Source organism: Lampetra planeri, chromosome 24 (genome assembly GCF_965212315.1).
Source record: "Lampetra planeri chromosome 24, kcLamPlan1.2.h2, whole genome shotgun sequence".
NCBI lineage: Eukaryota > Metazoa > Chordata > Hyperoartia > Petromyzontiformes > Petromyzontidae > Lampetra > Lampetra planeri.
Genome location: NC_136130.1, coordinates 7,483,855 through 7,508,756, shown reverse-complemented (window position 1 = coordinate 7,508,756; position 24,902 = coordinate 7,483,855). Strand labels below are relative to the sequence as shown.

General features: G+C 50.6%; 1 protein-coding gene across 4 annotated transcripts in view; it reads right to left on the bottom strand.

The window, feature by feature from the left end:
- Nucleotides 1-24,657, bottom strand: part of SLC6A9 (solute carrier family 6 member 9) — a 107,691-nt gene extending 83,034 nt beyond the window's left edge. For 2 of the 4 annotated variants that reach the window (XM_078605512.1, XM_078605515.1), the window contains exons 1-2: nt 24,560-24,657; nt 768-908 (exon numbers count right to left, since the gene is read on the bottom strand). In XM_078605512.1, coding sequence (XP_078461638.1) covers nt 768-800 — 33 coding nt within the window. In that variant the 5' untranslated portion in view covers nt 801-908; nt 24,560-24,657. Of the gene's footprint in view, nt 1-767; nt 909-17,508; nt 17,914-22,801; nt 23,382-24,559 lie in introns of those variants that run through there. The other 2 variants (XM_078605514.1, XM_078605513.1) reach the window with 2 other exon arrangements.
- Nucleotides 24,658-24,902: the final 245 nt, after the last annotated feature.

The following is a 24,902-nucleotide window of genomic DNA, read 5'->3' as shown; positions in this document are numbered from 1 at the left end:
ATTTAATGAATTCAGAATCTGTATTTATCCTGGAGAATTCCGATGAGCTATGAAATTACTTTTCCACCGATGTCCAGTAGCGGCGGGTCAGAACGTTACAACAACGAACAATACAAACAACCAAGAGCGGTGCAAAGTATAGTCAAGGTAAGCTAATCACTAAATATAAATTGATGAAATAAATCAAGTAGATACGTTAAAATTGCATAAGTACACCAATTTCCAAGCGTGGCAAGGCAGCAAAACAACAGCAAAACTTCGATTTAAAGCTTTCGTGACTGCAGGGATTCATCTTCTTGGTTCTTTCGGTAAAGTCACGTAGAAGGGAAATAATAAAATAATAAAAATAAAACATAATAAAATAACTTTATTATATTACGTTTAATTCTCTAGAGTTTCCTAGAAGGGAAATAATAAAATAATTACAATTTTACATGATAAACATATTATTTTATGTTTAATTAAATAATACAAATAAAACATAATAAAATAATGTTTTATATTATGTTTAATTTTTATTATTTTATTATTTCCCTTCTACGTGACTTTACCGAAAGAACCAAGAAAACAGCAAAACTGTCACGAATGTGGGCCCGTTATTCAAGAATTCCAGAAACGCTCAATTCCTGTCTCGTTGTTGACCATATCATTCGCATTGCTTCTTGTTCATTTCGTCTCACCCACCGTCGAATGTATTGGCAACCAGGCCACACCACCGACGCTTGTGTTACATTGAAGCCAATGCACGTGGTGCTGCTGCTGCTCACCTGTACAGGTGAGGAGCCCTCCTTGCTGCCCATCCCCCCACGAGAGACGGCCAATCACAAGCAGGCGCGACGGCGGAGCGGCAGCTGCGAGCCGGTGGCTCAGCCAATCACAGGGCGCGAAGCGGAGGCGCGCCCCTGTACCTGCAGACACAGAAGGAGAGGGCTGTTTGGTTAGCATGTCTTTGTCTGTGTGTGGAAGAGTAGGCCAAAACCCCTCTAGAAGGGGATCTCTAGAGCTCCCTTCGGGGGAGGCCCTTCCCCCCACAAGCAGTGAATTAAACTCCACCGCGGGTGTTCTGCATCGCCAGCTGATGACCTTAGCACGGGCAATTTACAAGGGTTAGCTGTTGTGCCACTCCACTGCTGAATGAGGGCCTCCACACTCTGTACAATTTGTGGCTGTGATATAATCACACCTCACCCCCGTGCATTCAGCAGTCCCCCTTCTTAACCTCCTAACGTTCCTCTCTCAAAGCTTCGCTTCTTCTCCCGTTGCCCATTCCCATCCTCTTCCCTCCCCTCGCCCCTCCACTCCTCCATATCCCTCCCCTGCCATTCCGTGACCCGCGACGCGCCTGCTATTGTGGTCACTCATTCCTCTGCCCTTGCACACTGCCCTTGCCGTCTAAATCACTCGCTTTGTGTTACAGCTTCTTAAACTCTGTCATAGAGCGCCTTGCGCTAAGCAAAAATATGAGATAAGGTGGTCAGCCTAGATGTGGGAGCCATAGCAGTACAGCACAACAATGGATTTCGCCGCACGTGTAGCCCTGCTAGCCCTACCACATCTCGGCGCTTTGCGCACGGTGACAAATCCACGCGATCACTATCCAGGCTCAAAGCCTGCGTAGCTTCCGAGACATCGCGAGATTGGACACATTCCGGGTCATTCGGTTGACAGGCTTAACCTCGATGACCGAACATCAATTGAATGAATCGAGATAGGAACGAGTAAAAACAAAAATCACAAATGGAGAATCAGCCGTTGACGATTACATCGTTGCACGATGCAGTCCCATCCAGACACCGGCGAATACGCGAGAGGCTTAATGGCACAAGCGTCTTTACGAATGAGAGATCTCCTTCAAGGCATGAAGCAAGATACGAAGCAATATCTCGTAGCTACACAAGGGTTAAACGTCTGGGGCTGTCTGACTCGAAGCCTAATGAATGTAAAGACCCACCAGGCATGGACTCAGAACCATCAGAAAATATATTAACACGATACAGTGTTTATAAAACGACACGATACTGATTCGTAAATTATTTTTGGTTAGTTGATCGTGTCGTGCACAATGTCATATTTTTGTTGTTGTTGTTGTTGCTAAACCATAACCCTCCACCCCGACAGAGCCAATCAAAATCAAGTTCTCACGTTCCGGGGCAAATGTGTCAATTGCTTTGTTTGATCGCACAACAGCGGAGGAGGAATGTTGAAGAGCGAAAATCTATTTGTATTGTAATGTACACCGTCAATATTTACGACGTTTCGTTGGAGATTACAACCAGCATCATAAGACGTTGAACAAAAGATCAGCTCTTGCGTGATGAGGCTTCCTTGATCCTCATTGCTGTACAGAGCACAGATCTACACGACGATTTCCCAGTCCAGAAGGTGTGGGGGTGGGGGGCAGAGTTTGAATGTTGAACTTCTTTCGCACCGTACATAGCCAGCCGTGCTAATCGGGGGGTGCGATTGGCACGGTTAAGTTTGGTCGAGAAGCAGGAATCACGGCTCCGTTCCAACTCGAGTGTGAAGCCGAGGTGTCAGTACAGTAAGTGGGTTTGTGCACGCACCGCAATGTTTGCAGATGTTTTTTTAAATCTTTTGTCACATTCTCCGCTCGTATGCGTCGCTGGGTTTTTTTAAATCTTTTGTCACATTCTCCGCTCGTATGCGTCGTTGTTTTTTTTACGGGCACCGCGGTTTTCTTCCAACAAGAAGCGAAACACTCTTAATAAATAAATAGAACTCCATTGCCCAAACACCCAATGCAGAACCCTCCTGAAATAGTCTAATTAAGTTAGTCAAAATATGTAGTACTCATAATAATGCTTTTTTATTTTTATATCGCACCGCGGTGGCTAGGAGATGTTAACTACCTCGCCTGGTATACAGGAGGTCGTGAGTTCGATTCCGACCCTGACGCCTGCTATATCTGTGGAGTTTGCGTGTCTCTCTCTTATCATCATCACGGTTGCTAGGAGATGTTAACTCCCTCGCCTGGTATACAGGAGGTCATAGGTTCGATCCCGATCCTGACGCCTGCTGGATATTTGGAATTAGCATGTTTTCCCAGTGGTCGATTTTTCCCTCCACATTTCTAATCGACGTGCGTTTAGAGTATTAAGCTGCTATACATTTCTACGTGATGAGCAACTTCGTTGAGCTATCATTTGTGACCAGGTCGCTTCTGAAAAAGAGCTATATAGTATAGCTGAGTGGGCCTCACCTGAAAAGAAAATCGTTGAAAGTTTTAGTTTTATAGCGTCGCGTCACAGTCGAAGCTGAAAGGCAAACAGCCAGAGAGTGTGCCCAAGATCTGCAGTCCTTTATATACATTAAGATGATTTCAGCAAATTGACAAGGGGACAAATGATATTAGTCCGCACATTGCCGGACTGCCTTAAATGCAGGACCCTCTTGGCAAAAAAATATTGCCTTGAGACTCATCAGCGAAACTTTCCTGGTTAGACAAATGGCACGTTTTATTGTTATGTCAGGCTGAGTCAACCTAGGGGAGGGAGCTTCAAAGCCATGCTCAAGGAACAATTCGCGACCCGCGTCGCGCACGGCTGCCCAGGGATCGATGTCGGGTCGATAGCGTCGTACGACGCTCTTGTTCGCCGCAATATGAACAAAGTAAAAAATGTAAGGTTCAGATTCATCACAATAAGATATTATAGACACCGCGCGCGCGCGTGCTTGTGTGTGTGTGATTGCGTTTGTGTTTGAGACGCTGTCCCATTACCGCCCTTATTAATGTGATTGTACAGCACTGTTCAAAATTCGATTCGAGAATATCTGCACGCCCGCACGGAGACCCGAATGGATGCAGCGAGAGGTATTTTTCGTTCACAGGCAATGGGATTTCATAAATCTTTGAGAACAGCCAATGGCACGCGGACATTAGTGTCGACGCATGCGCACCCATTCACGCGCCACACATACAAATATATACCCCCCGTATAGCCTCAGCAGCATGTTGGGGCAAGTGCTGTTCGTGAACACCCACGCCCGATCGCCTTTGTCTCCCCAATGCTTGTGGTTACACACTGGACCAGGTACTCATTTTATTGGTTCTTTCGGTAAAGTCACGTAGAATGGAAATAATAAAAATAAAACATTTTATTTCCATTCTACGTGACTTTTCCATGTGACTTTTACGAAAGAACCAAGAAGATGAATCCCTGCAGTCACGAAAGCTTTAAATCGAAATCAGGTACTCATGTGTAAGGCTGAGTCGACAGACCTCGGGGAGGCACAGATTAATGTTGGCCGTGAGCGGGAATAGAACTCGGGCTGCCGGATATGGTAGCGCGTCTCCTCCAACCTCTATACGACTACTCGGAGCGTGCAATGCGCCTGCATTTAGCCAACAGACAACAAAGACAACGATCCCCCCCCCCTATAGCCGTAGACTGTTGGGGCAAGTGCTGTTAGCGAGTACCTATGAAGGCCGACACGGCACACGAGGGGGTGGGTGGCCAGCACCACGCCCTACCGCCTTTGTCTCCCCAGTGGCGATGTTTACACATCGCACCAGGTACTCATTATGAGGCTGAGTCGACCTAGGAGAGGCCCAGGACCGGTTCGGATAATCGTCACCGATGTTGGCCGTGAGCGGGAATCGAATTCGGGTCGTCAGGTTCGTAGCGCAGCGCGCTAACCGCAACACCACCGCTCCCCACACACACACACACGTACACACACACACGTACACACACACACACGTACACACACACACACGTACACACACACACGTACACACACACACGTACACACACACACACATACACGTACACACACAAAGATCCCCCGTATAGCCTTAACAGACTGTAGGGGCAAGTGCTGTTAGCGAGCACCTATGAAGGCCGGAACGGTACACGAGGGGGTGGGTGGCCAGCACCACGCCCTACCGCCTTTGTCTCCCCAGTGGCGATGTTTACACAGCGCACCAGGTACTCATTTAAGGCTGAGTCGACCTAGGGGGAGGCCCAGGACCTGTTCAGATAATCGTCACTGGTGTTGGCCGTGAGCGGGAATCGAACCCGGGTCGCCAGGTTCATAGCGCAGCGCGCTAACCGCGCTGCGCTATGAACACACGTACACACACACTCGTACACACACAGATACACAGAGGGAGGCGCAAACACATAATTAAGCAACGTGCTGCAACACGCGTAATCAATCCGGAGAGTAATTTACAGGCGGGGGTCATAACGAGCAAACCGCGCGAGCAGCGATCTGCGTCTGAGCACGGAGCGCAGCAGACGGAAAACTGGCGCTTTCCATCACCGTTATGGGCAACGGGAGAGACACGGGGGAGGGATGGGGGGTGGCGGGGTGATTGGAGGGAGGGAGCGAGAGGGGTGATGGAAGAGGGGAGGGAGGGAGCGGTGATGGGTGATGGAAGGAGGGAGGGAGGCGGAGCGTTGATGGGGTGATGGAGGGCGGGGGGGAGTGATGGAGGGAGGGAGGAGAGAGTGAGAGAGAAAGATAAAATGAGGGAGAAAATAGGAAAACTGGTGCTGTCCATCACCATAATGGGCAGCGAGAGAGTCACGGGGGAGGGGTGATAGAGGGAGGGAGGGAGGTGGTAGGGAGGGAGTGGGAGGGGAAGAGAGAGAGAGAGAGCGACATAAAGGGGGGGGGGGTGGAGAAGTGAGAGAGGAGAATGGGGGGGGGGGGATTGAGTGAGAAGGGAGAGTGAGGAGAGAGGAAGAGAGGAGAGGGCGCGGTGGGAGGGGCGGGAGGAGTGAGCTGGGATAGTGAGCGAGACGGGAAAGTCAGAGGCGAGGGGGAGAGTAGATGGAGGTGTTGTGATGAGTCCCTGAAGCCCTAACCCGGACCCCAACTTCGTTCCCCAGATCACGACACAGACGCGCCACTGCAACACTCGAATTTATTATCGAGAGCAAAGAGAGAAGTTGTTGTCGATCGGAGACGAACGATGAATCACAGTGTATCTGTTCCGTGGTGCAGGATATTAAAAAAGCAGACCCTGAAATGATAAACATCGCAATGTTCACAAAATATAAACCAAGTGTCGTGTCCAGGGAAAGGAGAGTGTGCGACAGAGGGGGGGGGGGGGCGAGACAGAGCGAGAGGGTGATGGAGTGAGAGCTCAGAGAAAATGAGAGAGTTGGAGAGAAATAAAAAAAAGAGAGAGGTGGGGGAGAGGAGAGGAGCACGCGTAGAAAAAATAAAAGAGAGAGCGAGAGGGGATAGAGAGAGGGTGAGGGCAGAGAGGGGGTACATAACGCAAAGCATTTAAACACAAAACAAAAAACTAAATAATGAACGAAGCAAAGTGCCGAATACACCGAGCATCTTCTTGTTTCCTCTGATCGTAAAAAAGAGAGATCTCGACTGGAGAGGGAGCTTGGAGAGAGAGACACAAAGTGAGAGGGGGGAGAGAACGAGAGCTCAGATAGAGAGAGAGAAAAGGGAGAGTGAGAAAGTGAGGAAGAGGAGAGAGGCAAGAGAGATTGCGAAGAGAGAAAAGAGGGGCGAGAGAAAGTGAGAGAGTGAGGGGTGAGGAGCGAGCGAGAGAGGAGAGCTCAGCGATAGAGGGAGGGGTGCGATGGTGAGGGGGAGAGGAGGGGGGGGCTGCCTCCTTTTGCGCATCTGTATGCGCTCCACGTGTTTGCACAGTTCGCATCCTCATCCTCCTCCATCTCCCTCGCCTCCACCGCCTCTCTCCTCCTCCTCCTCTCTCGCCTCCTCCTCCTCCTCCTGCTCCACCTCCTCCTCTTCCTCCTCTCCCGTGTCTCCTCTCTCCCCCAGCTCGAGCCGCGCACACAATGCGCACAATGCAGCGCGAGACGCCGTGCATGACAAAAACCAAACGGTGCGGGGCATGAAGAGGAAGAGGAGGAGGAAGAGGAGGCAGAGGGGGAGGAGGAGGAAGAGAGGCCGTTGGACTGCGAGAAGGGCTGCGTGCAGAACGAGAGAGTGAGCGAGAGAGTGAGCGAGGGAGTGAGCGAGAGAGCGAGCGAGAGAGTGAGCGAGAGGGGGGGGTTACATAAAGCAAAGTTTAAAAAAATAAAAATTACGAAATGATGAACGAAGCAAAGAGCCGACTACACCGAGCATCTTCTTGTTTGCACTGATCGTAAAAAAAAGAGGCTACTCTGGGAACTTCGACCTCCGCGCATCCGACATGCGGCGCCGTGGATGGGGGGTGGGGGGTAGCGCCTCGTGTACTCACTCGTTAATTAGCGCCACCTTCGGCGCAACATTTTTTTTTTAATAATCGACCACGATCTATCTACCCACTGTTGCATTAAGGCCGATTCCACTCTCCGAGCAGTCGTCGTCCACTCACGGTCGTGCGATGCAACAATCGATCCGTCGCAAAGCACCTCCACCCACGGAGCTAGCTTCGTCAACCCGTGTGCACATCCTGCTGCCGGAGGACGTCCTCTCTGGCTGCCACTCCGTCGTTAGTCTCGACCACGGGCCCCCTGAGAGCCCCGAGACGCGATGGGGTCCTGCCCAACCCTCCCTTAATGGTCCTGACGCTCAATATGGTAACACTTGCGCGTGTTTGCCACGCCGCGCGTTCCTCTCTCGGCGTCACGTTCCAAGCATGCACCCCTCCACGCTTCTTTGCGCACTTTTCAGCTTTTGTTTCAAACAAAGGCCGACGAACCAAAAACTCCACGCGCACGGAGCCCTATGCGTGGCCGTGTTACAGTGCGTGGTCGCGTCGATTTGCGCGTCGATTTGCGAGCCCATGAGTTGAAGTTCACGAGTCGTTCAGCGAGACTTGAACTCGATTCCCGCTTTTGCGACACCGTTCGAGTCCCGGCCCAGGTCTGTCGAGTAAATCGTGGGAGAATTTGGCCAAAGCGTGTCCCCGGATGTCCCTGGGACTTTTACGGACGCCGTGCCGTCGATGTTCGAAAGTTTTGAACATTGTGCACTCATCTTCTTGGTTCTTTCGGTACAGTCACGTGGGCTAGAAATGAAACCAAATGAACGTATAAAATTTCGATTTAAAGCTTTCGTGACTGCAGGGATTCATCTTCTTGGTTCTTTCGGTAAAGTCACGTAGAATGGAAATAATAAAATAATAAAAATAAAACATAATAAAATAATTTTCACGACGTTTTGGCCACAACGCAAGCAGCCGTCATCAGGTGAAGAACAGGTCGGTCGAGAAGACAGAGTCATTCAGACTTCACCTGAGGACGGCTGCTTGCGTTGTGGCCGAAACGTCGTGATAATTATTTTATCATGTTTTATTTTTTATTATTTTATTACTTCCCTTCTACGTGACTTTACCGAAAGAACCAAGAAGATGAATCCCTGCAGTCACGAAAGCTTTAAATCGAAATATTGTGCACTCATGTCGAAACCCTTGGACACTATCATTAACGTTCATTTCCAGACCCTTTGTCAATCCACTGGGGAATTAAAGACCCCCCCCCTCCTCCCACACCCATTGCTCGATAAGTCGCCGATGACCTACTTGATTTTAAGATCACACCGTGTTATAATTATTGTTTTGATGATGATGGCGAAGGTGTCGTCCATATTGAGAATGCGTTCGCAACACACGTCATCCGGTCGCACTCATTACACCCAAAGTGCTCGCCACAAGTGAGCCGCAATGCCTTGTTGATCTCACAAGTGAGCCACAACACCTTGCTGATCTCACAAGTGAGCCACAACGCCTTGCTGATCTCACAAGTGAGCCACAACACCTTGCTGATCTCACAAGTGAGTCACAACACCTTGCTGATCTCACAAGTGAGTCACAACACCTTGTTGATCTCACAAGTGAGTCACAACACCTTGCTGATCTCACAAGTGAGCCACATCACCTTGCTGATCTCACAAGTGAGCCACAACACCTTATTGATCTCACAAGTGAGCCACAAGTGAGCCACAACGCCTTGTTGATCTCACAAGTGAGCCACAACGCCTTGTTGATCTCACAAGTGAGTCACAACGCCTTGCTGATCTCACAAGTGAGCCACAACACCTTGCTGATCTCACAAGTGAGCCACAACACCTTGTTGATCTCACAAGTGAGTCACAACGCCTTGTTGATCTCACAAGTGAGTCACAACACCTTGTTGATCTCACAAGTGAGTCACAACACCTTGTTGATCTCACAAGTGAGTCACAACACCTTGTTGATCTCACAAGTGAGTCACAACACCTTGTTGATCTCACAAGTGAGCCACAACGCCTTGCTGATCTCACAAGTGAGCCACAACGCCTTGCTGATCTCACAAGTGAGCCACAACGCCTTGCTGATCTCACAAATTTAAACCCCAGAAGTGCCACTTGTTGCAGTCGTCCGTGAGGTATTTGGGTAATGTGGTGAGCGCATCGGGGGTTGCCTCCGACCCTGACAAAACTGCGCGTGTTCGTGCTTGGCCAACCCCTACATCAGTTGCTGAGGTTCGCAGTTTTGTGGGGTTTGCCTCGTACTACCGCCGTTGTGTCCTTGATTTCGTGACTATTGGCAAGTCACTCCACCCGCTGTCCGCTGAGGACCAACAATTTCGTTGGGGCAAGGAGGAAGTGTTTGTCACGCTTCGGGATTCCCTTGCTGACGCGCCTCCCCTGGGTTACCCTGACTTCTCGCTGCCCTTTGTCCTGGATATTGACGCCAGCGACATGGGCATAGGGTGGTCGACGGCGCCGAAAGGGTTGTAGCCTATGGCAGCCGCGTGTTATCCTCCGCAGAGCAGCGTTATTGTGTAACGCGCAGAGAGCATTGTTTACTTTGTACAGTTGTACAAGCCCTACTTGTATGGTAGGCGGTTTCTCGTTCGTACGGATCATGCCGCCTTGCAATACTCCCTGCGCATAGATCAACCTTCTGGTCAGCTGACACCGCTGGCTCGAAGTGTTGCAGGAGTATTCCTTCGATGTCATTTACAGAAAAGGGGCACAGCACGGTAACGCGGATGCCTTGTCTCGGTTGGCACCGCACAGTGGATGTGAATTTGCGATGGCCGCTAGTCATTGCAGACCTACAGTTGGGAGCGCGCCTCAGTTGCTAGCGACTGCCGGCGCAGCTCCTCCTCATGGAGTGCCAATGCCCGCAGATCGCGGACTGGGCCTCACTCACAGTGAATGGTCCCGCCTACAGATGGACGCCGCATTAAAGCGGCCGACCATAAGACCGCTCCGGTAGGGTCCCCAGCCATTGCCCTTCATGATGGCCTCCTTATGCGATAAGACGCTGAGTTACAGAGGTCCTGTGTTGTGGTACCCACAGTCCTCCGAGGGAAACTAACTCGCGTAATGCACGAGAAATTAATGCACTTGGGTGTTCGGAAAACTGTGTTAACCATCAAGCGTGACTTTTATTGGCCGGCTATGGAGGACGATGTGGCACTGTTCATCAAGGGCTGTCAGGATTGCGCTCGCCGGAAGCCTCCGGTTTTGCACGATCGGCCCCCGCTGCAATCGATCAAGGTATCACGCGTTAACGAACTTGTGGCCCTTGACATTTTAGACCCATTGCCAATTTCTCAAGTGGGCCACACCCGCCGGCCCATGGCGTGGCCCCTGCCTGATCAATCGGCCGCTCGTATCAACAGGTGCATACGTAACACACACGAGCTAACGCACGCACCCACCCACGCACGTACGCCAATGAAAAAATCACTCGGAATTCGCATGATCTTTCGTCGTATCTCGAGCCGGCCGGCCGGCTGGGCGATGGCGGCTATGCGCGTGGCCCATGATCAATAATCACGGCAGCCTCTGCGGGCGCAGCAGAGGGGTTGGTTGGTGGATGGCACGAATGCTGTCGAGGCAGTTGCCATACCCTAACTCGCCAGGAGAATGCATCCTCCAACTCATCGTCCCTTCTATACGGGATATAGTGTTGCGCCCTCGCGCGCGGGTTTTTCTTTGGACGATCAGGTTTCCTCCCACGTTAACTGCCTGAAAACATCTTAATAGTAAGAGGACTGCAGCCCTTGGGCAATTGTTGGTTCTCGGCTAACCGCCTTGCAGCTGATGATGATTTCTACCCTTGTCTAAGGGTCCTCAACAAATGTGAGATGCAGTTTGTGACGATGACGATGAACATATTATAGTTATTATTATCTCGGTCGGCCTTCTCTCAAGCGTTTATCACGCACAACAGAAATGTCAACACATTCTTTCAATAACACCGTGGCCTTAAAATTGCACATATTTAACAGATGACGTTTCAGGAAGTGGAATTTTATTCCTCGTTCGTAAAACAATGTTACATGCCGTAAATAAGTTCCCGAAACGTCGCTGAATGTATATTTTATTTATTTGAAGACCACAGTGTTGTTATTGACGAATGTGTTGTTATTGTTAATCGTAGATATGGAGCGTAGCAGTAGCAGCAGCAGCATCACCAAATAGTTTATCATCGGTACCATCCGTGGTAGCAGATGCTATCAATGAGTTCCTTTAAAGAACTAAACCTCTCGAGCACATCTATCTATGATAGCAAGCCCACTGTGGTAGCTTAGAATGAGAGGGAAAAATATATCGTGAAAGGAAATGTACCGTATTACGTTTAATGGAGAATACTGTTTAGTGAGAAACAAATAAATGTGATATTACTCATACACAGCATATGAAAATAAATATGCATCTATCCTTGAGGCAGACGATATATACACGTGAATTTAGCGTTCGCTAGTTATATATGTGGAATAACAACCAATACGAGTCAACGACAATAACTCTATAATCACGAATTTCGGTTGCCACCACAGCTCTCTGTCGCAGCTCCGTGTCGCTTAAGTAGTGGGCGGTCGCTTCTTCTCCTCTGCTGCCCTCACAGACTGCAAGTGAATTCCTGCGTCCATCCGTGCGGTGTCCACTCCCTGTCCCTGTTCAGACTCAGGATCTTCCCTTTCACCTCGCCGATTATCACCGACTGCCTCTCTCTGCCTCTTTGCGTTCAATAAATATGCGGACCTTCTGCCCAACTTCTCGAGGACGCTATATGAATGAACATTGTCTAGTACTGTATGGAGACCCATAGACATCCACAGAAACCCGAAGACTTACACAGACACCCATAGACTCACACGGGGACCCATATGGCCACACAGACGCCTAGAATTACACTGAGACCTACAGACTCACACAGACACCTATGAACTCACTGAGGGACCGATATAGCCACACAGACGCATAGAATTACACTGAGACCTACAGACTCACACAGACACCTATGAACTCACTGAGGGACCGATATAACCAAACAGACGCATAGAATTACACTGAGACCTACAGACTCACACAGACACCTATGAACTCACTGAGGGACCGATATAGCCACACAGACGCATAGACTAACACGGACACCTACAGACTCACACGGAAACATATTGTACTCACAGAGAGATCCATACATTTACATAGAACTATAGACCCGCATAGAAACCAACCATAGTTTCGTTATCGGTTAGGCCATGTGGTCATTTTGTGGCAACATTATTGTCATAACCCTGCTTGTTTTCAGGTTCACAAAAAAACATTGTGTTTCTACTGTACGTGCCAATGTAAGGGTCAAACTCTGAAAGATGAAAGCTACTTCTCCTTTACTTGTGGCTGAAAACCTTTGACTACCAAATTCCACATCAACGCACCACGACGCGTGGCTCAGGCTTGCCTCGGACCTTAATCGTCCGATCGCGAGCTCTGACTTTCTGAAACGATCAGACCGCGCCGGCTCAAGCAGACTCTTGCATCTCACGTTAAGCTGAATGCATCCTCCCCACGTTTCCCGAAACGTCGTTCGTGACGAACGTGTTGTTATCTGTTGCTCGTCGGCCAGCGCTAACGCAACAGCAGCAACGGAAGATTTGTTTCCTCGAAAATCCAGTTCTGCTCAATTCCTCTTGACGGTCCGTTGAGAATCAACCATTTCTATGTCCTCGGTTTTGTTTTACTAACTAAGGCCCACTCAGACATACTGGATCGTTATTTTTCAGAAGCGACCTGGCTATATACAAGTGACAGCTCAACGAAGGGGCCTATCGTCATCGCGTGGAAATGTACAGCAGCTAAATACTCTCCACACGTGATGCTGATTCTGAATGTGGAGGACAAAGACAGGAGGACCTGGAGAAAAATCCACCGCGATCACGGAGGAAGAGAGAGACGCAAACTCGAAATATATAGCAGGTGTCAGGATCAGAATCGAACCCACGAACTCCTGCATACCAGGCGAGGTAGTTAACATATTCTAGCCACCGTGATAATGATTATGATAGAGACAGAAACACGAAAACTCCAAATATACAGCAGGCGTCAGGGTTTGGGATCGATCCCACGACCTCCTGTATACCAGGCGAGGAAGTTAACATCTCCTAGCCACCGTGATGATGATAAGAGAGAGAAAGAGACACGCAAACTCGAAATATATAGCAGGTGTCAGGATCAGGATCGAACCCACGAACTCCTGCATACCAGGCGAGGTAGTTAACATATCCTAGCCACAGTGATAATGATTATGATAGAGAGAGACACGAAAACTCAAAATGTACAGCAAGCGTCAGGGTTTGGGATCGATCCCACGACCTCCTGTATACCAGGCGAGGTAGTTAACATCTCCTAGCCACCGTGATGATGATAAGAGAGAGAGAGAGACACGCACACTCCAAATATACAGCAGGCGCCAGGGTTGGGATCGATCCCACGACCTCCTGCATGCCAGGCGAGGTAGTTAACATCTCCTAGCCACCGTGGTGACTTCTCAAGGTGGGAGACCCCCATTCACAGCCCCATTCACAGCCCCGTTGTAAGTCCGCGAGAGCTGTCGTGGTGCCATAGCGTCAACACCGGACAAAGCAAGGGGCCGTCGGTTAGATTCGATCTTCCGGCGCGGCAGTTGAAGCAATGAGAAGAAAACGTTTCTTAACCCCCCTCCTCCTCCCACCCCTACCTCTATCCATCGATTATAGTTGTCGGAGGTGCACGTCAGTTCGTCGTGAGCATGTCGCGTGTGGTGGGGTTAAAGTGTGGGTGCTCCAACCTCTTCCAGCTCCCGACAGCGGAGGCCCTTCCACCAGCAGTGGCGTGAGCAAGCACTTGCAGGGCTGCGCTTTTACCTCGTCAGTCCACCACTGGATGAAGACATTCCCTCCCTCCTCCCCTCCCCCGAAGTGGCGTTCGACGTGGAGGCTGATTTAACCATACTTCACCGCGCTAGTCACCGCGGGTTGGTGAAGGGAGGTGGAGGCGTCTCGAAGCAGTTCTGATATCACTCTCCACTCAGGCTGTCGAAGTCATCGTGCTGTGCGCTAATCACTGCGCCACCACTCCACCCGCTGGGATACAGATCAACCGAATAGGCCCCCTTTCTTGTGTGTAATTCGTATAATCTTCGAACGTTGTTATCATCTCCGTAATACTTGCAACTGCGTGTGAAGCTATCATTGCGATGATGATGACGATGGTGATAATGATGGGTATTGATACAAATTTGTATTTTAATGACGCACTTTTTAATTTTTGGCATGTTGGCCATGGAAAGGAACACAATGCCACCAATGTTGTTGATGACGATTTTGATAACGATTTTGATGTAAATGACGATGCTGATCACGATGCTGATGATGAAGATGTTGCGGAGGACAATGTTGATGTAAATAACATTGATCCCACTTTTCGGTGGTACGGGTTGACTTTTTTTAAAAGGAATTATTATTTTCGATCAGTCCTATAAATATTCCAACAGACTTTTCCATCTCGAATAAACGTTACTTGGTGGGGAGTGGCGGCGCAGCAGTGATATCATTTACACTACGAACCAGGTTGCCTTTAGTTCGATTGACATCATCAGCGGCGAATGATATCATAACCAGTCATGGACACCCCCACACCTCTTCCAACCCGCAACTGACCAACGTGGTGAAGTATGGTCAAACAACAGCACCCCCCCTCCCCCATCATCAAAAGGCTTTGGGAGGTCTTCATCCAGCAGTAGATTATAAATAAGCAACTCGGAAACCCAGTCATTCAGAAATTAGTGTGCCGATGACAATTCAACTCTTTCGTCAATAACATTGTGGCCTTAACAGGCGACGTTTCGGGCAATGGCCAATCTTCATGGTGCACAAGAAGAATTGAGGAATTCACGCACAACACTGCTGGCTCAACGGTGAAAATAATGAAATAAAATCACTTAAGCGACTGCGTTGGCAGTGGTGACACAAACACAGATTAAAAACCAGACCACGTCTCTCATTAAAGCTGCCGTCTTTCAACCGAGTTACTGGGTGGGAGTGGTGACGCAGTGATTAGCGCGCTGCACTATGAAGTTACAACTCGCCAACCGGATAAGTTAGATTCCTGGTCACGGCTAACACCATCATCGTCATCATCGATGGCGAGAGACATATAAACCAGTTCCTGGGACAACCCCCGAAACACACGGTCCGTAAAATCCGATAAGTATGAATTCTAAACGGTTAATAGGTCAACTTTATTCAGAGTGCGAAGACCGACCCTCCTACTATAAAGTCAATGCCCTAAGAAGAACCATTGCGCAAAATGTGAGCCAATTATTAGATTTTGTTATAATTATGCGACTCATGAGCATTTTGGCAAAGACCACTACTGGTTGAAGGCATTGCCACGCCATGCCTGTGGTGGAGTGGGGGGGGTGACCATACTTTGGCACGGTGGTCAGTGCGGGTTGGTCAAGTTGGATGTGGAGGCAGGACCCTTTCACATACAATACAGGATCATGCGCCACTGATGTTAGCCGTGGCTAAAATCTAAATACACGTTTTCATACTAGACGTATGTGGGCTTACCCGCGTGCGATCAGATGTAACACAACATCGACAAAGATCCCCCGTGTTAATTCTAGATTTGAAGCTTTCGTGACTGCAAGGATTTATATTCTTAGGTTTTTTTCGGTAAAGTCACGTAGGTAAAACATTAAAATTTATAAAAGTAAAATAAAAATAAAATCAAAATCACGACGTTTCGGAGGCAACACACCTGAAGACGGAAGCTTGTGTTGCCTCCGAAACGTCGTGATTTTTATTTTATTTTTACTTTTATTAATTTGAAATTTTTACCTACGTGACTTTACCGAAAAAACCTAAGAATATGAATCCCCCGTGTAAGCCTTGAACAGACTGTTGGGGCAAGGACTATTAGCGAGCACCAGGGAGTGAGTGGTCAACACGACGCCCAGCCGCGTTTGTCTCTCATTTGAGGCCGAGTCAACCTGAAGCGAGGCCCATAACCTGTTAAAATATTCGCCAGATTTAAGTTGCGAATATTTCGCCGGGATCGTAGTGCATCGCGCTGGCTACTACACCTTCCGTCCCCCAAATACAGGTATACAAATACAAAGATCCCCCGTATAGCCTTAGCAGGCTGTTGGGGCAAGTGCTGTTAGCGACACAGCACCTATGAAGGCCAGCACGGCACACGAAGGGGTGGGTGGCCAGCACCCACACACAGAAACACGTGCATACGTACACATACCACATATGTCCTCGGGTATGGAGCGCAGTGCACTAACTGCCGTGCCACCGCTCCTTCTCCGTTCTAACCCGTTCCTATTCTTTCGTACTTGCTGATATAGCTGCAGAGCAACAACGGCAATTGTTTCCATTCAGGTGGTCAAGCGCAGACAACGGCGTCAGGAGTAGCGGGAGCGTACCGGTGTGTCAATGATCGACGCGGGGAGGGAGAATGAGCACAAGTCGGGGAACCTATCCCCCTATCGCCTATCCGATCATCGTAGAGGAGCCGCTTTCTTTCTGTGGTTGCGGGATTCAAGTCGCGCGGCTGTAACACGTGTTGCGCTCGTGTGCCGGTGCTCACCTGTGCGTGTCTGTGTGTGTCTGTGTGTGTCTGTGCGCTGTCTGTGTGCGCGCGTGTGTGTGTGTGGGGATAGCGGTAGTGTAGCGGTTAGCGCGCTGCGCTACGAACCCAGTCACCCGACGCACCCGCTCACGGCCACCAACAACAGTGAAGATTATCTGAACCGGTCTTGGGGCTCCTCTGTGTTAACTCAGCCTTAAACGAGCACCTGGTGCGGTGTGTAAAAACAAAATCAGTAGTGGGGAGACCAAATGCGGCCGTGCGGGCAGTTGGCCACGGACCTTCTCCCGGCGCCGTTCCGACCTTAACAGGTGCTCGGTCACTGAACTTTCCCCCAACAGTCCGTCAATGGCTATACGGAGGACCTTTGTCTTTGTGTATTCACGTGTTAACGCGGTGTTGTCTGCCTACACACTCCTGTTCGTGTGTGCTAGATTGTGTGTTCTCGGGTCTGCGTGTGGGTGTGCGTGTTTTGTATGCGTGTTGCACGTGTTGTACGTGTGTGCTCGTGTGCACGTGTGCGTCCAGCCATTGAGCGTGTGCACGTGTTGAATACCGTGTGCCTGCACACACACACGCGCGTTGCTTGCGTGTGTTGCGTGTGGTGTTGCGTGTGTTGCGTGTGGTGTTGCGTGTGTTGCGTGCGGTGTTGCGTGTGCGCGCGCACGTGCGGCATGATCAACGTGCGACAAATCACTCAACCTCGTTTGCCGAGACGCCGGGAAGACAAAGGCGGCTGGGAGGGGACTTCCGGCAGCTCCAAATGAAGAGACTCGTATGACAGAGACAATAGCGGCAGGGCTGAGAGTTACCGCGACTCCAGGAGAGGGAGAGAGAGAGAGATACTGAAGATGATGATGACCGTTGAATCTTGAACCACCGCGCTTGGCTCCTGCGTTCAGTTGCAGCGACGCTGAGTCTTCTCTCTCTCTACTGAGAGAGAGAGATGGGTGGATGGGTGTGCGTTTGAGCGAAAGAGATCTGTGTGTGTGTGAGTAAGAGAGAGAGAGGCAGACGACAAGTGCTGAAGTTCTGGGTCTGTCCGACTGGTCTAGTAAACCCGGCGTGCACTCCCAGGCAGCGAGTGGAGCTGAGCTCTGTGGGAGAGGGGGCTTCTCTCTTCATTTAAAGCTCCGCCTCTCTCTCTCTCCCCTGCCCCCCTCTCTCCCCTCTCTCTCTCCTTCCTCCCTCCCTTCCTACGACTTCCCGAAGTGACCTACCTCCCCTAACACTCTGCCTCCTTTTCCCCATCCTACCCCCCCCCAGGACAAAGATAAAGGTCACCCGTGTAGCCTGCACGCGTCGTGGGCGCTGAGGCAAGTGCCGCTAGCGAGCGCCTACGAAGTCCGGCGTGGTCTTTCACACGGCGCACCGTGCACACAACTCGTGCTTTTAGGGCGATGGGGAGGGAGGCGTCGGACAGGTTTAGTTATCGCGGAGCAGTCCGTGGTCGGGCATCCAACTCGGTCCGTGTCTCAGTGCGCTGACCCACAGCGCTCTACAAAGGCAAAGGCTCCCCACTTCAACAGGCTGTCGGGGCAAGTGCTGTTCGCGGCCACTCGCGAGTTCCACCCCGCACACGAGGGGGTGGTGTTGGCAGCACCGCGCCCGGCCACCTTTGGCTCACCAGTGGAGATGAAACTCGATAGCGCAGCGAGCCATAATCACTGCGCTACCACTCCCAACACTCATCTATAACAAAGACCCCCCCCCCCCCCCGTGTAGCCTGTATAGACTGTAGGGGCCAAGTGCTGTCTGTGAGCACCTATTGAAGGCCGGCAAGGCACATGAGGAGGTGGGTGGTCAACACCACGCCCGGCCGCCTTTGTCTCCCTAGTGGCGATGTTTACACATCGCACCAGGTACTAATTTGAGGCTGAGTCTACCTAGGGGAGGCCCGGGACCGGTTCAGATATAATCGTCACCGGTGTTGGCCGTGAGCAGGAAACGAATCGGGGGTCGCCAGGTTCGTAGCGCAACGCGATACACACACTGGCGCACACACTGCAACTTACAACTTCCACTAAGCGACCACCACCATCAACCCCTTCGACATCCCCGTGCCCTAACCCCCCCAACCTCCCGGCACTTTCCCAAGCACCCGACCCCTCCCTTCCCCATTCCACCGCCGTGCCTCTGTGAGCTTGGAGGAAGCGTTATTTGTGAAGGCTACGTGTAGGGGGTCGTGTCCACGCCTAATGTGCCCAATGTTGAACTTGCAACGTACCCATGTCACAAACACGGTCATTCCACGCATGCATTCACTTCTCTAAAATGTCAAAGGAACACCACAGCGGCTATTGTAATTCACCACCACAACCTTCCCGCTGCATCTATAGGGAAGAGCATTTAAATATTGGACCACCAGCGCCGCATACAAATGGAGAAAACAATAACTTAATAATATATTTTTTTAAAGAAAAGGCTTTAACTCGACACATATTCCGAGGCATCGACTTTGCATTAACCACACATGCCTGTGGTAAAACGTGCGAACAACTATGCCTTGATAATGTATGCATTGCGCTCGAAAATTATTGGCCTACACCAGAGACATCCTCCTATATGGCTTCGTCTCAGCGGTGCTATAAAGCAAAGGACGCCAAAAGGAGTGCGTTAACCACTGCGCCACCGCTCTTTGATACACGCACGAATAAATACATCTACCATACAGATAGACATTCGTAAACAAAAGACAAATATCAACCCTTAACAGCCTTTTGGGACAAGTGCTGTTAGCGAGCATCTACGAAGGCTGGTACAGCACACGAGGGGGGTGGGTGGCCAGCGCCACGCCCGGCCGCCTTTGTCTCCCTCGTGGCGATGTTTACACACCGCACCAGGTACTCATTCGAGGCCGAGTCAACCTAGGGGGCAGCCCAGAATCGGATACGTACACGTGCACGCACCGTGAATGACGCTGACCCTTTTCTGGTCACTGCTTGTGGCAGGAATCATTGAGCATTGCTCTCCTGAACTCTCCCCCACGCTCCCTCTGTCTCTCTCTCTGTCCCCGTGTCCACGTTGTTGCATGCGGCTTTTGCTCCCACGCTTATGTGAGTCAATCAGCCTCGGCTGTGACGCCTCTTGCCCCCCCACCTCCTCCCCCAACCCCAAGGCGCTTTTTAAAACCTCGAAATTTATTCGCTCAGTGAAAATGCAAAGTCCGTATACTCACTCAAAGGCATACGCCAAAGAGACAAATATCAACAAGCGTATAGCCTTCGACAGACTTTTTGGGGCAAGTGCTGTTAGCGAGAGACCTATAGAGGCCGTCACGGCCAGCAGCACGCCCGGTCGTCTTTGTTTCCCTAACACGGATGCGTACACACCGCACCAAGTACTCATTTGAGGCTGAGTCGAACTAGGGGAAGCCCAGGATTGGGTCGGATATATTTAACCGCCGATATTAGTCGTGGTCAGGAGTCAAAAACTCAGATGCCCGAGATCGCAGCGAAGTCCAAATCAAACCGCTTAACAGAGGTTGCAACCGGGTACCCGATACCCGTACCCTACCCGATACCCGGCTACCCGTACCCGGCCGGGTACGGGTAGCCGTTTGCGACCCTGGTGCGGCCGGGTACGGGTAAGGAATCAAAACCCGTATGCGACCTCTGCCGCTTAACCAACGCCAAGATCCCCTTGAGAGCCTTGAGAGACTGGAAGAGCAATTTGCTGTAAGCGAGTCGCACCTGAGAAAGCCGGAACGGCACACGAGGGGATGGGTGGCCAACGCCACGCGCGGCCGTTTTTGTCTACCTTCCAGTTCTGGTCTTCTACTCACCGAGCACGACCTACTGATTTAAGGTCGAGTCGATCTAGGGGAGGCAGACTCACACTGGCGGAATCCGATGAGCTATAAAATCTCTTTTTTTTCCTTCCACAAATGTCCATTGGAGGCACTCAGCCGGTTCAGATTAACACCGCTGAGGTTTTGCCGTGCACGGCAATCGAACTTGGGAGGCCACCATGTATATTAAAACACGCATACGTGTACACCATCATCCTTATCAGCCATGGTCAATCCACTGCTGGATGAAGGGCTCTCCACGAGTCATCTACCACCGTCCCTTTCGTTCCCGCCATGCAACAACGAATCTGCCTCCTGCCCACGATTTTAGGCGCCGAGATGGTTGGCCCATATTGGGGGCTCGCCATGAGCTTCTGATACGGCGTGGACGATAAAATCGTCTGTCCATTCTATAAGACGGGATATAGTGTTGCTCCTTCTCACCTGTGTTTTTTTTAGGATGCTCGTGTGCCGTGGACTGCCTTCATAGGTGCTCGCTAACAGCACTTGCCCCAACAGTCTGTTAAGGCTATAGGGGGTGATACTTGTATTTTGTATACGAATGTGTATCTGCGTGGTGTATGTCCAGCATTAACGTTTATTTTTATTTTACCAGGTAAGGCCGACTGAGCTATATCGCTCTATTTCAGAAGCAACCTGGCCACAAATGATAGCTCGACGAAGTGGCTTATCACGTGTTAATTTAAAGCAGCCGAATACTATAAACGAATGTTGATTCTTAATTAATTCCTGTGTGCATCAAAGAGCGGTGGCGCATTGGTTAATGCACTCCCCTACGAACCTGGGTACCAGAAATATATCAACATAAAAAAAACGAATGGCGACGAAATGACGTTGGGTAATCTCCAACGTCTCCTGTGAAGCGCGGTAATAACCAGGGCGGACGGTCAGAGCCTAACCGTGAATCTCGGCACTGAACGACGCAACGACTCACTGACTATTGTCACCAGAAGAACGAACACGTTTGCACAAATATTTGGTTACTGTTCCCCACGCACTGCATGCGTGTTTTCTCTGGGCACTCCGTGTTCTTTAAAAAGAAACACAAAAAGGAATGCTTGTGCAATATACACACTCCGTTTCCAACAATTTCCGCCGAAGTAAGACAGCTTATTAAAACAAGAAAAAACCCCACAAATATCATCACGATCCGCATGGGTCTTGTATCGATTTCCAACACGCGTTGAAAACTCATTTCTTTAGATTGAAAACTCATTTCTTTTAGAACTGCTTTTTGTTTGTTAGTTTGTTGTCCTTCCGCCCCGCACCTCCGATGAGCACTGTATGCTTGCGAAAGAAGTTCAAGGTACCGTGTACATTGTGCTCGGAGGTAATTCATTCATCAACTCGCAGGCCGCGATGAGACCACGGGGCTCGGATAGTGGCGCCGCCGGGAAGGGCGCGCCTCGGCCGGCAGGGCCGCCACGCTGTGGCGCGTCCTTTTAGCGCTGGTTCGTGCCTCCAAGATCAGGGGACATGCCTCGGATCAATTGACTGGGGTGGTTTCATCAGGAGTACGACGTCTCAAATAGCAACGTAGCTTGATGCCAGAAGTTTGGTTTATGTCGGATCATCTTCACGAGAGTTATATTTCCCCTACATTACGTTAATCGTCCAGAATAAATCATCAGGAAGGCTTGTGCGCTACAATGAATGAAAGTCGCAGTCGCCTCTCGAGATTTAAGGTTGAGATTCTATTCAAAAATCGATTGTGTAACATTGCGGTGAATGTAGCGGCCTCTAGTGGCTGCAACGGGTCACCAAAACCCATTGTTTGCACCGTACTCAATCTAAAAGTTAAACAAATTATGTAATGACACTGCGTGAACAAGCACAAATAACACAACTCAAGACATCCATTCGTCAATAACACTGTGAAACAATATACATTGGGCGACGTTTCGGAAAACGGCCCTTCTTCATAGCACGGTTGGTTACGTACGGTGCGAAAGAAGTTCAACGTACACACGCACACAGCACATACGCATCGAAATCGATCGTTTTCTCACGGGCGCGATTCGGCGCACGCATCGGTAGCTAAATCACAAGTATCTCTACATTCATTAAATATATCAATCGATATAATAGTCATTCGTCACACCGACATCACCCTCCGTCTCAAAACCTCTCCACGTTGTGGTTCCCCACCCCCCAGGGACGCTGCAATTCGTAATCCCAACTCACGGCTTTATGTTTCAAGAAGAGGAACCTGCGGCAACTTGGTGGTTTCCAATGCAGTCATTGCCGTCACCGGACTCCTCGGCACTGCTGTGCCAACTACCACTACCCACGTCCAGGGATCTTGGACTACTCTCGAGATGACTTACAGGGTATGGTCATCAACGCTGGGGGAAATACCATCTCCCTTGCGATGTGTGTCAATCAAATGAGCCAATCCCTCTCTTCCTATCTCTCTGGGAACCACTGGAATGACCCCTCCCCGTCTCTCTGAGACTCACTCAACTAAGCTAATCTACCCCTGTCTCTCTGCGACTGACTCAACTGAGCCACTCTCCCCCTGACTCTCTGTGACTCACTCAACTGAGCCACTCTCCCCCTGACTCCCTGTGACTGACTCAACTGAGCCACTCTCCCCCTGACTCTCTGTGACTCACTCAACTGAGCCACGCCCCCCCGACTCTCTGTGACTCACTCAAATGAGCCATCTTCCCCTGTTTATGGGACTCACTTAAATGTGCCACTCTCCCCCTGACTCTCTGTGACTCACTCAACTGAGCCACCCTCCCCCTGACTCCCTGTGACTCACTCAATTGAGCCATCTCCCCCAGTCTCTCTGTGACTGACTCAACTGAGCCATCTCCCCCTGTCTCTCTGGGACTCACTCAACTGAGCCAGCTCCCCCTGACTCCCTGTGACTGACTCAACTGAGCCATCTCCCCCTGACTTTCTGTGACTGACTCAACTGAGCCACTCTCCCCCTGTCTCTCTGTGACTGACTCAACTGAGCCAGCTCCCCCTGACTCTCTGTGACTGACTCAACTGAGCCACTTTCCCCTGACTCTCTGGGACTCACTCAACTGAGCCAGCTCCCCCTGACTCTCTGGGACTCACTCAACTGAGCCACTCTCCCCCTGTCTCTCTGTGACTGACTCAACTGAGCCAGCTCCCCCTGACTCTCTGGGACTCACTCAACTGAGCCACTCTCCCCTGACTCTCTGTGACTGACTCAACTGAGCCACTCTCCCCCTGTCTCTCTGTGACTGACTCAACTGAGCCACTCCCCCTGACTCTCTGTGACTGACTCAACTGAGCCAGGTCCCCCTGACTCTCTGTGATTGACTCAACTGAGCCACTCCCTCTGACTCTCTGTGACTCACTCAACTGAGCCAGGTCCCCCTGACTCTCTGTGACTGACTCAACTGAGCCACTCCGCCTGACTCTCTGTGACTGACTCAACTGAGCCAGGTCCCCCTGACTCTCTGTGACTGACTCAACTGAGCCACTCCCCCTGACTCTCTGTGACTCACTCAACTGAGCCAGGTCCCCCTGACTCTCTGGGACTGACTCAACTGAGCCACTCTCCCCCTGACTCTCTGTGACTCACTCAACTGAGCCAGTTCCCCCTGACTCCCTGTGACTCACTCAACTGAGCCATCTCCCCCTGACTCCCTGGGACTGACTCAACTGAGCCAGCTCCCCCTGGCTCTCTGTGACTCACTCAACTGAGCCATCTCCCCCTGACTCTCTGTGACTCACTCAAATGAGCCAGCCCCCCGTCTCTCTGTGACTGACTCAACTGAGCCACCTCCCCTGACTCTGTGTGACTGACTCAACTGAGCCATCTCCCCCTGTTTCTGTGACTGACTCAACTGAGCCACTTTCCGTCTGTCTCTCTGTGACTGACTCAACTGAGCCATCTCCCCCTGACTCTCTGTGACTCACTCAACTGAGCCACTCTCCGTCTGTCTCTCTGTGACTCACCCAAACGAGACTGCGATATCTTCAGAGAGTCCTGGACCACGAACCCAGGTCTCCATTGCCTTTCGCTTCTGCCTCTGAGGATGTTCCCTTGGTGCTCCGGCTGCCCGGGGTTGTGTAACGAAGGCACGGTGAGATTCCCATCTGCAATGGTCAGCGCTCCAAGCACAGCCGCTGGAGTTGTTGCTAAATACCCGGCAACTCGGCGTTTCTTTTAAATAACGCGCGTGCGCGCGTGCGTGACGTGTATGTACTTAGTGGGGTCCCGAGTTCGATTTCCACTCACGGCCAACACCAGTGACAATTATCTGAACCGGTCCTGGACCTCTCCCCTTGGTCGACTCAA